Consider the following 17,727-nt stretch of genomic DNA (forward strand, 5'->3'; position numbering starts at 1 on the left):
AAAAAAAAAGTTTTAAAAAACAAACGTTACTGACCCAGGTTACGGGTTAGGGGTAACAGTAATAGTAAATAAAAAACTAATAAAAATTGTTAAAATAGAAAATAGAAAATTAATTAATACAAATAACTTAATTATTATGAAAAAAAAGCTACCGACGGAGGGTAAGGGGTAATAGTAATGTTAAAAAAAATAACTTAAAATATAAAATGAGATTATAAAAAAAAATTAACCCTTTAAAAAATGTCTCCGTGCAAAATTGTCTGATTTTGCAAAAATTTATTCGTTCAAAAAAGACATTTCGTGCAATTTTTCTTCGTGTAATTTTGACCCCTTGTACAAAAGTCTCTTTTGCAAAAGTATATTCGCGCAATTTCGTGCCCTCGTGCAGTTTAGTCTCCTCGTGCAATTTTGTACGCTCGTGCAAGATTGTCAGCTACCCATACAAGTATGTATAGCTAAGATAACATATTTATTAAAAATAAGATAAGTGCAAGTTAAAAAAAAATCAGGTTTATTTTAATTAAAAGTATTCAAAATTTAACCTTTCTCTAAATTTTTTGAAAACTTGATTAAAATATTTATTTGTAATGTAATAGAAAAAATCACCTTTTTTTTTGATATTAAGTTCATTAACCATTCATTCACTTGCTTAATTTAACCTATCATATTATTTTGAACTTGCAATAGTAAAAATTTGTAATTTACTTTAAAAAATATCATTTATAACAGTTTTTAAATGCATAATAATTTTGAAAGTTTTTTATATTACACATAATTAACTTGTTTAAAATATTTTTGACAAAAACAAAATCTAGAATATAGTTTTGTTTAGAGTCACTATAAAAGTTAAATACAAATGCTTTGCATATAGTTTTTAATTATTAAAATAAAGACGATTAACGACAGTGGAATTCAGTGAACAACATTCACTAGAAATGATGTTTATGCACAATAAATTTTCAAATTTTTTTTTATACTAAATTTAAACAATAACTTCAAAAATAAGTGAAATTGACTGTGAATTATTTATAAGTTGTAAGAAAAACTCGTTATTAACACAAAAACAAGACTTTTTCATATTTTAAATTTAAACAGTTTATAATTTCATAAAATTATAAATGCCATCAAACCTGAGTCACAGGATCCTTTCGAAAAAAAAAACAATAATTTTTTTTAAACAAGAGCGTAAAATTTAGAAAAAAGTTTAAACAATATTATAAAAGTTTAGTTAGAAGCCTGAAAGAGACTAAAAGCTACTTTTAGCTTGCGGAGTTTTAAGTATTTTACTCAACTGAAACTCTACGTTTCCACAATTTCTCAAAGGGTCAAAAACTTATTAATTGATTAATACTAATTATGAAGTTATTGTTTTTTTTACTATAAGAAAACATGTTTGAGCAAACATTCAATCTTTTATTCAAAACTATATTTTTTCAGCTTATGAGTTCTTTTTTAAACTTGATTTTGTGCAAAGTATTTTTTAAAACTAGCAAGCAATATCTAATGTTCTTTTTTATATGTCGTTTATAAATTTTTTAGACAACTCAAAAGTATAAAGCGAAGTACATTAACACAAAGTTATATTTGAAAATTCTATGGTAAGCAATAAAAATAATATTTAAATGCACCTAAACTATTAAAGTCATTTTATCGTTTTCGATAAAATCATTCAGCTGCATATTGCCGTAGATATATTATTACAAAACATATTATTACTTTCATTTATTTGTTGATTAAAATAAGTAAATGTGCTTATAATGTATATTAAAAATTTATATTTAAACTATTATTATCTAAAACTCGCAGAGTTTATTTTAAGAGACTGATTTATAAAAATTATATTCTGTGAAAAACGTATGAAAACTTTGAAAGGGATCTATAGCTTTAAACATTCTTCTAACAAGAAAATCAAACTGTTGAATAACAAATTTGTTTTATGTAAGTTGCACGTATATAGGCTAACACGTATTATACAGCCGTGATATTTCTTAGTTTTCTTTGAATGATTAGATAAATAAAAATACGAAGTCAAATAAATTAAATATGTGAGCATATCTAATATTCTTTTAAATGCAATATACTTTTTGTCAGTTACAAGACAGCTTTTTTACAGTTTACAAGTTTACGTTTTTTAAAGAGATTAGAAATTTTCTTAAATTCAGTTCAATCAAAGCAATTTAACTCTTTTAATTATTTAATTGTGTATAAATCTTTAAAATAATTGTTAAACTAAAAAAAAATTGCTTTACAAAATACCTCGAATAAATATTTGAAATACCAAAAACAAAGGTTTTTATTATTAATATTTCTACACATACATTAAGTTTTACTGATTTATAAATTAAAGGTGATAAATAAAGTTATATTTAACAACAGTACAAAAAAGTAGTTTCTTAAAATATTCTGTTTTTATATGAATAATTTATTTTTCTTTCTATTTTAAATGTATAGTATTTTAAATATTAAAAAGTTCTAAATTTTAATTGTAAAACTAATAAAAATAAAAATCAGTTTGTAAAGCTTCTTTCGTTTTGGAAATTAAAAGAAAATATCATAAAAGATTTGATTAATTATTTCTAAAAAAATAGTAACAAGTTTCTGTATGATACAATGTTTAAAGTAGCTAAGTATTAAAAAGTAAGTAACATGTTTACAAATTAAATTCGTTAGTAGTCTTGGACTGTTATTTTTAGATCAATTATTTGCTGTTAAATTTGAATTTTTTTTCATCAGACTTAAATTTATTGATTTCAACCTTCGATCATACACGTAAAAATTAAACTCAAGGACAGTAAGGTTGAGTTAAAAGATCAACAGCCTTCATACAATTTTAAAATATGTTTGAAATATTAATTTGAAAGTCGTTTTAAGACTATCAACTTTTGAGGTTTGACACAAACTTAAAATATTTAACTAATTTGTGGTTTTGAAATTTCAGTTTACATATTATTTAATCCATAATTGTTTTTTAACTTTGACAGTCACAAAAATGCTATTAAGCCTTTTTTAAACTTGATTCATACTAATAAGATTTAATAAAGATTTTTAAAATATTTTAATGTCTTTAGAAATTAGCAATTAGTATAAAAGTTTATTGAAATGGACATATTACTACACTATATATACTTAATTATCCTTATTTTTTTTCTTTTATTGATATGTCTTTTATAACTTTGAACAACTACGTAATAATTATATTGAATAATTGTATTAATCTTATAAACTGTTTTACAAATCATTTAATTTTTGAAAAAGAATCAAGTAGATTTAAAAGACTTTTAGTTATAAAAGTTTTTGAAAAGGAAAATATTTTCTTGTTAAGTTGCAAGTGGTATTTGAAACAACAAAGGTCCTTCCGACAATAAAATTAGCTATAAAAGGATAAACGACAATTTTCGTGCTTTTATTATCGTAAATGTAAGGTTAGAATAATAATAATCAATTAATTAACTACTAGCTCAGTATAAACAAAAGTACATAAAATGACGTATAATACTTCTGTTTTGTAAAATTTACTATTAAATAACTGATTGTTTAATTGAAATTTTGATTGAAGTTGATGAAGAAAAATGATTTAATGTAAACTTTGTAGTTTGATTCAAGTTTTCATGTTGATTCAGCAGGTACTTTTTGTGAAGAAATTGGTTGATCTATTGTGAGAAATGTGCAGTTTTAAATTGGAGTTCAACTAGTTACAATTGTTTATGTCTTTAGTATTTGATTCAATAAACAATTTAAAGTTAGCGTAGCACCTAACTTAAAAACCAATAGACGTTATTAATTATACGCACACTAATGAGCATTAGCACTACTTTTTAATAGATGTGGTTACTTTTTCAAATAAACATGTTTTTAACTAGTTTGGCAAGTTCAACATAATATCATACCACCATTACTTGTCTGCTATAAAAGATGTATTTAATATGTTACAAATGTTGTTAGTTTTAAATAATTATTTGTTTTTTACCAGCTAGTAGTTGTTTTTATCAGTCAGTTTTTGTAACTTAAAGAAACTGTTTTTGTTTTCATCTTCATAAATGGCTATTTTTCTATTAAAGTATTAAATAATTTAGATTACTTTGCGTAAAGAATAAAAACATTTTTATTGTGATTGAAGAGTTCTTCTTATCAAAAAACTACGAAACAGAATTCCATATAACCCTTTAAGATAAACGATAATAAAGTTTTATAATTTTGGGTCAAATAAAAAAACGTTATGTTTCATAAAAATTCCTTTTTTTTTCTATGAAGATAGTATGATCAAACACCAAACGAATAAAGGTGATTTGTATTACGGTGAAGTTTTAACCACTATTTTTTTTTTTTTGTAAAAAAATCCTAGTAAATAAAAACTACATTCAAACTTTGTAATAAGCTGTTTGAGTTTGTGAAGTTGAAATTAATTGTAGATTCACATACAGCTACAAGTTCTTATATTTAAGTTGAATTTGAAATTAACTTATAGTAAAACTAAATAACTCTGCTTATTTTAATTACTTAAAGCGGCATATGATACATAATCCTATGTAATATTTTTAATGCTAATCAATATTGTTATATACATAATCCTATGTAATATTTTTAATGCTATTTAATATTGTTATGATACATAGCCATGGGATTATTTACAAATATTTTTATCTGTCAGTTTCAGCTGATATTAATTTCAAATACTGGCTATAGTGCATAAAATAAACATGAATTTTTCTATATTGTTTATGAATAAAAGAAGGCAAAAAAATATTTTTTATTTGAAAGCAGAAAGAACTTTCCGTCAAAAATTACTAAGAATGAAATTTATTTACTAGCTGGACAGTTTTACGCTGCCGAATTACAACTAAAGTTAAGTTTTTTTTTTCAATGCGAATGTTATAAGTATCTATGTCACTATCGTAGCTGAATAATCCAGTGGTTTAAGTTTTGAAAATTTCCTCATGATTAAAACTGAAAAATATAAACGTTTTAAGTAAAATAATTTTCAAAAAAGAATTGAAAACAAAAAAACAGTTATTTTTTATACACATGTAATATTCTTAATTTGTATTTTGTTTTATTTTTTATTTAAAAGTCTGAATGTAAAAAGTAAAGAGTAAAGCTAAAACATTACAAATTACAAAAAGGAAAAGTTAAAGTAAAGTTCAAAGAATTAATCAGTCTAAATAGTTGCGTAAAAGGTTAATGTATTATTCAGTGAATCAATTAAATATTTATTTTCCAGAAACTTATTTGTTTACAGTCACTTTTGAAAACAAACATGTTTCATAACACAATAAATTATTAATATCAGGATAATAAATAACATTGAAAATACGTAAAAAGTAAGAATAAATATTAAGTACGTGCGTACCTGACAATAATATATATGGACATATTGGTTTTGAACTTTAAACTCTTAGGTTAATTAATAAAATAAATTAGTATAAAATAAGTTATTTTAGAACATTAGCAGATAATTTTATTAATGGTAAAGTTCTTTTTTTGGACTTAATAGATTACAAGTGAAAAAATCAAAAACGGTTTTGCTTAGAATTTACTTTGTGTATCTAGTTTATATCAGTAACGAATAATCATAAGTTTTTAGCTACTTTATTTATCACTTTAACTAATTTTATAAACTTTATTAATAAAAGAAAAACTTTTTTTGATATTTATTCAAATACAAGTGGATTTTTTGCGATTCTTCGCGGACAGCTAATACGACTTATTTTTTTACAATGTAAAGTTTGCTTTAAAATCAGTTGTAAATGTTAGATTTTTAGTATTTTATTTTATTTTTTAATTTTTTAAATAGTTACGTCTTAACATAAATTTCACCTGTCAAAATTTGATATTTTCAAACAATTATTTCTTACAGTTGTCTCTGCAGAAATATAAGAAACTGCAAACAAAACTTAAGTATAAAAAACCAAGTAAAATCAACTTGACCCTTTTAAACAAAAATTCATTAAACTAGCTGTGCAAAATTTTAAGAAGACAAAGTTCCAGTACAACCCAATTTTACAATTTTCTCAACTTTATTCTGTTAACTATTTGAATTATAAACTGGCAAACAATGAAAATGTCCTCTTTGCAGCCAGTGCATTTTTACAAGTATTACCAAATGTTGAAGAGCTGTTACATTGCGTTTGGAAAACTAAATTATTCATCTAATGGAAACAAAAGTTGAATATTAAAAAGAAAATGTTGACATATGGTTTATGGAAACTTGCAACGAAGTATTGGAAATTAGAGTTTTTGATTTTTGTTTTAAATCCTTGAGTTGCAAGCTATGCACCTTACTGAAAATATGAAGTTGTTTGAATAAACTTTACATAATTTTTCGGCTCCACGTCCAAATTAAAGTTCTTTTAGTTTCAAAGAGAAGTGTACAATTAATAAAATGAATCACTAACTATAAGCTAGTCACCAAGTTTATTGATAAGTCTACTATCAAGTTACAATGAATGCTTTATTGCAAGACTGCTGATCTAGTAAATAAACTTTTGCGTTTTAAGTACAGTAACTAGACTATTTCTAAGGTAATTTTAGAAAATTTTTTGAAAATTTAGCATTGAAAGTTAAGTTATTGGACTAGATAATGTTTGAAAGCAGTTTGAAGTGAATGTTTTAATTCAAAACGTTATACGTTCTAAACACAGCGCTTGTTATCGATCAAAGCGTTTCACTTAGTGAAAAATAAAAACTCAAGGGCAGAGCCGTTTGATAAAAGGCATTGCCTTCATAAAAAATTAATAAATGTATTAAATATTAATTTTGCAGGCGCCTTAAATTCACCACCATTCCGTGGTTTGCGCAAAGCGTACGCTTTTGCTAATTTGTGGTTTTGAATTTTTTTCAAAATGGTGTTTTTGCACCTTTTGTAAACTTATTTAAACAGTAAGTGAACTTAGATTTTTACTTTTAAGTCTAATGTTATGTGTTTAGAACAAAAAAATACGATTTAAAACATTTACGTTTTTTATTTTTACAATATTTTAAAAATGTGATTTAAAATTTTAAAACTTTCAAACTAAAGTTTTACAGCAGACAAATCCTTTAAGTGTCGTTTCAATTCATGACTAAATAAATACAGTATCTAGAATAATAAAATAAAACTTTAATACTATTTTATTCTAGTTTAATGCTAGTATGTCTCAGCACTTTAATATAGTATCACTAAAGTAAATGAAATAAAAAAAACTTTTGTCTGTTAAATTTGACTGAAAAGTTGATAAATGAGCTTTGTTTCTTTGATGAGTATTATAAACAACTTTTAATATAAATCATACGTTTAAAATATTTCTACATTATATGATTTTCAAGTAAGTAAAAGTTTAAAAAGGAAAAAAGAACAACATTTTTTTTTAGACAAATGTTTGAAAATTTTAAATTACTTTTAAAAGCTTCATTATCATCTGCATACAAACAAATTTATTCAGAAAATTTGTAAACAGTTGTAGACTCTTTAATATAATTTTATTTTTATTCTACGTACTTTTCAATAAAATAATTTAACACTTATTTGACATTTTTAAAGTCTAAAAAGATTTTTCTTTCACTTAAGACTGGTTTAGTTTTCTCACTGTCAATCTGTATTCGCTCATAAACTTTAGAAAAGCTTTTAAAATTGCTTTCTAATCTCAAAAGAAAGCGATCTTCAAAGTATAGAATACGCTCTTTACGGTGTGAAAGTCTTCAGTTTTTAAATTAATAATTCATAAGAATAGCCTAATTTCCTAGAAACTTCTGCGAATAAGGCAATGGAGTTTCAAAGCCAATAAGAAATTAATTAGTTCGACTTCAAGAAAGCTTTTCGGATTTGAGCTGGCTGAATATTGATTAGCTGAATATATCCTGCTTTAAAAGATATGGGGAAGGCTTGCTGTGCTTTTGTTATGAGACAGAACACTTTTTAAAAAACTTTAAAATTTTCTCAAGTAAAAAAAATCACAAAGTATTTATATATAAGTTTTTTAAAATTTGCTTATTGCGTTTCACAGTTAAAGAAAACTACTCTTTTTTTATTAAGTTATTTATAAATGATGTTTATGGTATTCTTTTATAAGCAATGATTTTATAGCAGGTAGTTATATATCATCTGTATTTTTAAATGAATTAATTTTATTTATAACGTTTTAAGCTTTACTAATTTTCAAAAAATAAACGCATGTTTGAAAGTTATTTTATAGTTTTTTCTTCGACTTTACCTTAATGTTCAAGAAAGAAATTCAAATAGATAAGTATGAAATACTTTAAGCTTAAATAGAAACTTTACTCAGTAAACTTTACAACTTTTATTTTTTTAAACAACCTTAATTTTTTGTTAATAGTTAACACTTTTTAGTTTTATTTGTCTTTAATTTAGCTAATACAGATTACCATTTAAATAATTGTTATGTGTTTTTAAACCAAACAAAAGCGATATTTTCTAGTTACACTTTTGATTAAGTATGCTCATATAAGATTATTATTATCATTACTCAAGTAGAAATTTGAAAACAAAAACTTTTTTATAGTTTTTTAAAACAATTTTTTTAATTCTACAGTAATTAAAATATTCTGACTAATTTTGTAACTATTAGTTTTTTCTTCAGTATCAAAGTAGATTACTACACACATAATAGTATAAATTAAACATAACTTTATTCGTTTACTTTTAATTATATTCATACATCTTACTTTAAATGACTTCCAATAAAATAAAAAACATAGTTATAAATCAATATCAGCCTTTATTGCGTCATTGCCATGTCAAGCTAGAAAAACTATAAAATATTAAAAAAGATAATAAATTATACAAGCATCAAAAGCGACATGTTAGAAAATTCAGTACAAAATTTTAAGTACAATTATTAAGGGTAAAATTACAGCCATAAACCACACAGAAGATTTTAATTTAATAGATGTTGGTACATTAAAATTATTTACAAAATTTCTTCTAAATACATCAACACTAAATGTACAGCAAACTAGCAGCGCCTGATTGAAAGATATTTTATAATTTTTTTTTAATGAATAAAAAATATTCGAAACAAGCGTCCCGCAAGAGTCGGCATCGCATTTATTTTTTAAATATCTCAAAATACAGAACTTTTTAACAAGTAAAAAATAAAACTCATTTGCCGGAAACTGGGGTTTTTTGTCGGAAGGCGAAATCGACCCCTCCCCAAAGACACAGAAAAGAGAGAATATATAAAGAAAAGTCGAGAGAGCGCAGGGGTTTCGAAAAGGGAAATTCCCTACATGTTACGGTCTGTTTTTGGTTTTCAGAAAAAAATCCCCTTTAACGCGAAACGATCTTTCGAAAGACAGGAAAAAACCCCTTTTGCGCTACTTCCACCGTTTAAGAAGCGAAGTTGTAGCCGGCGAAGGCGGTTGCCACGACGACCAGCAGGCTGGGGAGGACGGAGCCGGCTGAGCCCTTGGGGGTCGTTGCGTCATCTTTAGGGGCCTCGGTGGGGTTTTCGGGTTCGACCGTGGTTGCCTTATCATCCGCTTCTGCTGAGTTTGCTTCCGTTGCCGCTGGCGGGTTGCTTTCCGGAGTGGTGGCGTTGTTGGCCTCGGTCACGCTGTCGGCGGCCGGCTGGGGGTCCGGATTGACGTCATCAGGTGTTGCGTTATCAGCCGGTTTGTTGGCCGCGTCACCAGTTGCTGGCACGTCATCATCCTTAGCATGAGCCATCCCTGTTTGCAAAAAAAAGTTTGTGTTCATTCGAGCGTACAAGTTTAGTATGTGCAACACTTCCTCAGCCAGGTTGATTACTCTACTATATATATATATATATATATATAAACAATTGTAGAAAAAATTCTGATTGAATAAACTAAATCACTTTACAAAATTTTGAAATAAATATGTTATATATGGAAAACAAAGTTACACGAAAATAAGCTTGGAACAACTGTTTCCATCCTCAAACTTCACAATAATGTATATTGTTGATACATTTATATATATATATATATATATATATATATATATATATGTAAATGTATGTTTTCAAAGAAATGAAGACTTAAAGTTTTGTTTTATTAAAAACAGGTTTTTTGTTATTGAAATACGAATGATTGAATAAAAAATTGTAGTGCCTTTATTAAAAGTATAAAAATATTGATTTTTTTAGTACGAGCTGTTTGCTAAACTTTGCGCTTAAAAGTTATAAATACTTATGTTAGAGTTTTCGAAATAAAGTTAATGCTGTTTTTACCATTCAGGGTACTTTTAGTAGTTTTTGTCTTTAGTAAGGAATTAGCTATAGAAAAAAAAAAGTTTTAAAAGTAAAAAGATATATAGTTGGTATATAAAATTATTTGTTAGTGTAAAGACTAAGACTGAATGAAGGTAACAGAAACATGTTTTTAATATACTAATATAATTTAGGTCAGACAGTAAAGTTAGTTTAACAAGTTAAATATAATTTTGAGAAATAAAATATAGTTATGGTGTTGCAGTAAAAGCTTTAAACTTCTAGAACTGATATGAATTTTTTTAACCGAAACAAATTTTAAAATTGAAACTTTATTAAAAGTATAAAATTAACTATTCAACTAGTATTAAATAGTTTGTGGCAAAATTCTGATGATAAATTTATTTGGTCTGCGTTGACATATTTAGAATATGCAATATTACCACTTTAAATTACTGAAATTTGTAAACTTTTAAAATTTTAACGTATAAATAAACTCTATAACTTATAACAGCATTAAGACAAAGTCATCAACAAGATCTAGTTGTTAAACTGTTTAATTGCTACAAAAACTTTTCAAAAATAAATAAAGTTTTAAACATATTTAAGTTTTGGTAAAAACTAATCAATTGTGATTAAAAGCTGAACTAGTAAGTATTAGCTAACTTTTAATTATACATACTTTTGTCTGTTTATTTAAAATATATGTTTATAAACTAACCAATAAGAGTGGTTGAAAACAAGAGACAGACCAATAAGAAGGCGAAACGTTTCATCATCATATTAAATTATAATATATATATTTATATATCTGTTGAAAATATGTTATATTTAATTACAATATTTAATGTTTATATAACTGTAGAAAAAATAATATACATAACAATATACATTATTTTTTATCTATTAAATAAATTATATAATTAATTATAGTTTATCCACCTTAGGAAAAAGGAATATATTTAGTTACAATATGTTTACTTATACTTCTGTTTAAAATATATTTTATTTTGTCAATTTTTTTTTAAATGTTCTGTAAAAGTATAACTTCTTACTAACTTATTATTACACAAACTATATAAGTATTTGTACTAAAAGTTTGAAAGTGTACAACTTAGCTATCTCTTTATTTATTTTTACTAAATTTTTTATTGAAAATATACTTTTGTAACCATTGTTTGCTTAAAATTAAGTATAAGTAACATATAACTTGAGGGTTGTAAAAAAAATTATTTTAAACTTTTGTCAAACAAGAAGATGGTTAAAGAAACTTAAACTAATATAAAAGTTTTGTAGGTCTTTAATGAAGCTTGTCTTTCAACTTTGGCAAAAAAAATATTTTCAAAACTTTCTTTTGAAATTCTCGATACAGTGCAAAAAACGCCTTTATTTAAACTTTATTTTCAACGCAATGCTTTTATGTCTGCAAACTTTCTAGAAAAACTCGTAAAAAGTCAATTTCACTCCTAAAAACAAAAACATGCAGACACTAACAAAACAAACGCGCATTTTAAGCATTTCGAACTTGAACTCACGCTACGTGCATTTTCGAGAAAATCGAATCTACAATCCAGTTTTTAATCCGTCTAAATTGAATTTGGAGCGGAAAAGCGTACAAGGCTTATGTTAAGTGCCTCTACCCTATCTACCGTATGTTCGTTTATGGAAGGCGAACTTTGATGACAAAAAAAGATCATAAAACTCTCACATACACTTTCATCGAAATTTATCGATTTTTACAGGCACTTGACTTTGCGTTTAACATTTTTCATCACATTTTTTTATTCCACGTTGCATTTTTTTTGCTTTGTTTTAACTTTTTTATTTCGCAAAACATTCTTGCTTTGTTTTAACTTTTTTTTTTTCGCGAACAATCGCGCTTCAGAGCGAATTTGTATTGATTTTTTTGAAAAATAAGAAAAAAAAAAATATTATAGAAAACAACGCGTTTTGCTGACGAGCGCATTTCAAAGAAATCGAGTTTTTCGTGCAGCTGTGTCAAGAAAAGTTAAAAATAATTCACGAAAATTCGTTGTTGTTCATAATTACTTGAAGAAAAGTTGCTCAATTAAGGAAACGTTTTGTTGCCGTCTGATTGATTACAGGAAGTAAATCTTTCCTGCATAATTAAAACTAACTCTAAATTGTTTATTATACTTGGAATCCACATTTAAATTTCCTGCAAGTTATAGTACTTTTTTGCATAATTAGAACTAACTCTTGATTATTTTTTACATGAAAGCTTTACAAACGTTTCCATTGTACTGATAAGAATATATGCTTTTTAAAGTATAATAAAAGTCAGTATACCTTTTTTTGATTTTAAATACAAACTGTTTTTCTATTTGCTAAAATATATTGGCTGCCAACAGTTTTTTAGAAATGTTAAAGGAGTTTTAAACAGCTTAAATTTATTTCATATATACTGAAATAATAAACAATAAGATTAAAATATCTTTTTTTAGCACCTATAAGACTTAGCTTTTATAAAAATACAAGTTTTTAAATCTGTTTTTTCTAAATCTCAAAGTTCATTAATTTCATTTTTAAATTTATAATTTATTTCAATAAAAAAAAATATTTTATTGAGAAAACTATGCTAAAATATAAAAATTTAAACATTTTAAATTTTTAAACTAACAACTTTATTTCTAAACTGGCTTAACACTTTTCATAACCAACTATGTTGAAAAGCAAACTTCAACACAAACTTTTACTGCATATTGTTTTGTTTTTAATAAAAAATAATATTCAAAGCACCAGTGTGTTGCCACACTCAAGTGTTAAAAACTAAGTTTTAAAACAAAACAGCCTTACAGTTATGCTCTTGAAACTACCTTATAGTTTATGTAAACACTCAAAAATTTTAACTGGGCTGAATTTAAAAAGTATACTATTAACTTTTATAAGCAACCTACATATTATAAAGGCAAGCTTTCTTAACCTTGATAATAACTGTTTTACAACTTTTCTTGTAAACACTCTACTTTAAATATCTTGGTTTACATTCGTTACTTTATATTCCAAGCTTGAGTAATCTAAGCTTGTTGATAATAAATAATCTCCATTTGAAACTGAACAATAATTTTTGAAATTATTTTGAGTTATTTTTTAAAAATAAAAGTTACCATAAATGACCAAATTAACTTTATAGAAACTTTAAAATCGTAGCTCTTTATCTAAAATTTTTGTACAACAATTATGCTTTTGTTTTAGTTTAAACAAAAGTTTTTTTTTAAAGTTAATCTCTACAACAATAGTTTTAATGAGCTTTATTCTTTGTCAATAAAAATTTAAAAATAGCTAGATCTCTAAACAATAAAACGATTGTCGTATTTTAAGATAACAAACAAACAAAGATTAGCTTGTAATAATGTACCTTTTTGTTCAACATAGAGCTTCTAATCTACGAAAAAAAAATATATTTTAGCTTGCATTGTTAAACAATTAAATGTAAGCCTTGTTCATGAAAACAAACAAATATGGAAATTAATCCATACAAAAGAAGTATTTAAACAAAGCATAAACTAAAGTGAGTTAAACAATTCAACAAATTTCAACAGTAAAACATTAACTGTTTGTCTAAATGCAAAACACAGTTAGAATGAAACAAATTAAGCACTTTAGTCAAGTATATTTCGTGTTTATTCAACCAATTTTACGTAATTATTTTCGTAACATACTGAGCTCTTGACTTTGAAATTTGTAATTATAACAGCTCACAGTCTAAACACTAATTTGAGCTATCGCTCAGTCTGCGTTGCAAAACTGACTTCTGCTTTTCAGTTCTCTCTAAGTTGCGTTTAGCTTGCAAGTTGACTTCTATTTTCGAGCTATGACACGTACCACAAAAATTCGTGCTTTGAATAACTTTTGTTGTTTCTATGCGCTTGGAATAACCTTTCTGCAGACTAAATACTATGTTTACTGCAGTATATCTTTTTTTTTGTATTGACTAAATTCTGTACTGTTTATACATTATTGTTTAACTTATTCATGTCTACTACGCTTATGGTTTTTAAATTTAAACACATTTTTCTACTTTTTGTACACTAAAATAATTTACACGTATTAAATTTCTAAACATCTTAAAATAAACTGCGATTACTTCATGTTTTCCAAGTTTTATGGTATTTAATATGTATATTGAATAACTTTTACTTGTATAGTAGTGTTTACATTCTGTCTTGGTTATTGTGTAAATATAAAATATTTAATGCTTAATGCTCCGTACTTTGAGAATTAATTAATGTGAAAGTGACTATATTGTTTTGTTCTTCAAATTATGTTTTATGCAACGTATAGATTTTACATTTTTATTTGCCATTGCTTTAAAACTTTTTTTTACCTTATTTTAGTTTTGTATAGTTTTTTAACACTTTAAAGCTTTACTTACACCAAAGTTTTTGTTATATATAGTACCATGCATCAATTATATATACTTACATTCGTCAAACTTGCTTACATACATGTTTAGTTTTTCTAAAGAATACTTTCTTGAAAACGGCTTTGACAATTACAAATACCTGAATAAAACTTTTTATAAAACTTAATACACTTGAGTCTATACTTAGTTTAAAAACTTATTTTGCATAAATTTATTACTGCACTTGTTTGTTTTCAAGAACAATGCTAGCATTTAATTGTTTAACATTAAAATTTTAAGATGACTGATTATGTTGAAAATAAAATTCTTTTTTCAAATTTATAGTAATTTTACTAGCATGAATATTTATTATCTTTCATACTAACTTCTGCAAACTTATTTATATTTTTCTTGATCTATTTTCTAATTATAAGTCAAACTCTTACTCTGGTTAACGCTTAGCAACGTTCACTAGACAAAACTAAACTATATGGCTAGTCAACTCCTACACACAAGCTTTATATAGCATTGAGACAAAACATACACGAGTTTACTTCCTTGTCTCATAATTAACAATAAACTAACGAGGAAATGGAAACAATAATCAAGAAAGTAGAACAAAACAATACTTAATAAGTCCATTTATGTAAAGGCTAACTATCGATATTAAAGATAATAAGTTCTATCTATATGTTTTCTCATTAATTTTCAGCTAATTATTGTAAACAAAGAAAACGAGTTCTAATTCTCATTAACTGACTATTTTAAAGTATATCTTTAAAATATCCATTACTAAACACTAACATAATTAGTAAATCTAACTGTTTTTAATTATCTATAACAGTAATTTCAATCATTTATGCAAACCTGATTATTATTTATTATATGTTTATACAAATTTGTTCTCATATATGTCTTTAACAAACTCATTGTAATTTTTTTTTGTGACTCATTTAAGTGCCTGCTGTTTAATAAGTATTTGTCATAAATTACCACACAATCGTAAAGTAATTCATTGATCATAGATTAAATGAAATAACAACAGCTTTAAAGTTTTAACACATTTATTGCTAGTTTAATCTATATATATTGACTTATTTAAAATTTGTTTTCTGAATGAGTCATCCTACAGTTGTAATTGTTATATAAACTATTCTAACAGCTCATTTTATAAGCATAAGTAACAAGCAGCTACTTTATATATACTCTGTTACTACTTACAGCCAAAAGTCACAAAATCTTAGTAATAAATAAATGTCTACCTATATACAAAAGCATGAGGTCTAGCAGAAACAACATTTTACACAAAGCAATAAAATTCTGATAAAAAACTCAAATTACACAACTTTTTTATCAGTATAAGCTTGTAAATGTAAAATATTTTTCTTAAACATTTCAACAAGTACTTTAATAGCCACTCTTTTTCTCACAAATTTACATCTATTGCCGCCTTATCAGCAAAAACTTCCTTTCAAACGACAAAAACAAAGACTTTATTAAAGCAGCTTCACACTCACACAGCTTTGAACAACATGCAAAGCTTCAAAATACTTTCAAACGAGTTTTTATCAGCAACTTTTTTTGCTGACAAACATCTCATGAAGCACGAAGTGCAGAAACGAAAAAGTGCTTCCTATGACGTCACAACGCGTTTTGTGCAGCTATGGAATGAAACAAACGAAAATTACTGTTTGTTCTAAGATTACAGGTGCTTTACAAATTATAAACTTGTTTCATTTACCTATCAACCTATCAACTTAGTGGTTGTATTAGTTTTACTTTTTCCTTTCTTTTTAAATAATTTGAAGAGTGTAAACATAAGCAATGCTGTTGATAAAGCTTTATTTCCAACAAAATCTTATTTTTTTACTGTCTAATGCAAAAAAAAAATATTTGTCAATGTCTCGTGGTCTTTAATTTTTTTTTCTTCGTTTAAATAAACCTTTTTTTTTTATTACCTAACGAAAAATTTCCACCGACAAAGTTCTGCTTACCGGCCGTTGAATAAAAATTAAATTTAGTTTAAACACACAAACTGCAGTTCAGTATCCTGCGAGCTACATGAATAATTCACTATCAAATTGAAACGGAACGATATTGAAAATTTATTTTAATTCAGTTTTCAATTTTTATTCAATTTAAGTTGAGCAGTGACCCCTTTTTGGAAATTTATCTTACCGTCCTTGACTTTTTATTAATAGTAAATTTATTGTTTTTTTTAACAGAGTAACGGCGCTTGGTTTTATGGGGTAATTGTTTTACTGGCCAACTCAAATTAGGTTTAAATATTTGTATAGGTAAAATCAACGCTCGACATTTTATTATTTTTATGAGTAACGTAAAAGTTTATGATTTTATTTAAATTTTCGTACATTTTCTACTCAGAAATTTTTAGCAACAACAAAAATTTTTATAACCGCAAATCACATGATAATAAAAAAACAGTAAAATAAGACAAACTGCAATAGTCAAAAGTTTTAAAAGTTTATACTTAACTTTAAAGGTTCTGCACTATGACTGTGTTGTTTATATTTGTGAGAAAACACGACTTAAGTACATGTAAAATGTTGACATTTTAACGAAGCAAAACAATAAACAAGTTTGTGCAACGTTTAAAGTTTGTGACTAAGACATGTAAAAACAAAACAAATAACAACAATACCTCTCATATCACTTCTTATAGTATTGGTTTTTTTTTCGAATGAATTTTTGGATAGATAAGAAAAACAGTTAATATTACAACAGTATATAAAACTAAAAATAAATTTTGCTAAACACAATGTAGATTTTTGTAGTAATGACTGAAGTGAAAAGGACTTCTTTAAAAAGAAATAATCAGTTTCATTAGGATTTTTTTTTAAACTTTTTCATGCCATTTTATGCTGTTAAAAGCACAGAAGTGTGTAACTCGGTGACATTTACAACATAGACTTCATGCTTCACGACAAAAACTAAAAGTTTAACATTTGAAGCGACTAAAACGCTGTAAGAAAGTAGCGTTGACATCAGAAAGCATTCCAGCAGTATATGAGAGAGACATCGGAATTACGAGAGAGCTTGCTGCATGGCAACCATTTCCCCGCGTGACGTCATTAGTTTACTCGAAAGAAGCACGGGAAGCAGTGACGTCATTAAAGTTTCGATTGAAGTTTCGATTGATTGATTGAGTTTAAATACTAAAAAACATAAAAAAAA

General features: G+C 25.5%; 1 protein-coding gene across 1 annotated transcript; it reads right to left on the minus strand.

The window, feature by feature from the left end:
• Positions 1-8,691: 8,691 nt before the first annotated feature.
• Positions 8,692-10,979, minus strand: LOC145829634 (uncharacterized). Its single transcript, XM_082937487.1, has 2 exons — positions 10,888-10,979; positions 8,692-9,663 (listed from the first exon to the last, which is right to left on the minus strand). The coding sequence occupies exons 1-2, from the start codon at positions 10,946-10,948 to the stop codon at positions 9,323-9,325; spliced, it is 402 nt and encodes a 133-aa protein (XP_082793613.1). The 5' UTR covers positions 10,949-10,979; the 3' UTR covers positions 8,692-9,322.
• Positions 10,980-17,727: the final 6,748 nt, after the last annotated feature.

This window comes from Thalia democratica, chromosome 1 (assembly GCF_965202585.1).
Source record: "Thalia democratica chromosome 1, ktThaDemo2.hap1.1, whole genome shotgun sequence".
Classification (NCBI taxonomy): Eukaryota; Metazoa; Chordata; class Thaliacea; order Salpida; family Salpidae; genus Thalia; species Thalia democratica.

Excerpts from the sequence above, each read along its gene's own strand:
- LOC145829634 (XM_082937487.1), bottom strand. The coding sequence starts at position 10,948 with ATGATGATGAAACGTTTCGCCTTCTTATTGGTCTGTCTCTTGTTTTCA. Across the intron at positions 9,664-10,887 it reads GTTTTCAACCACTCTTATTG|GGATGGCTCATGCTAAGGAT; the intron begins GTTAGTTTATAA and ends TTTTGCAAACAG.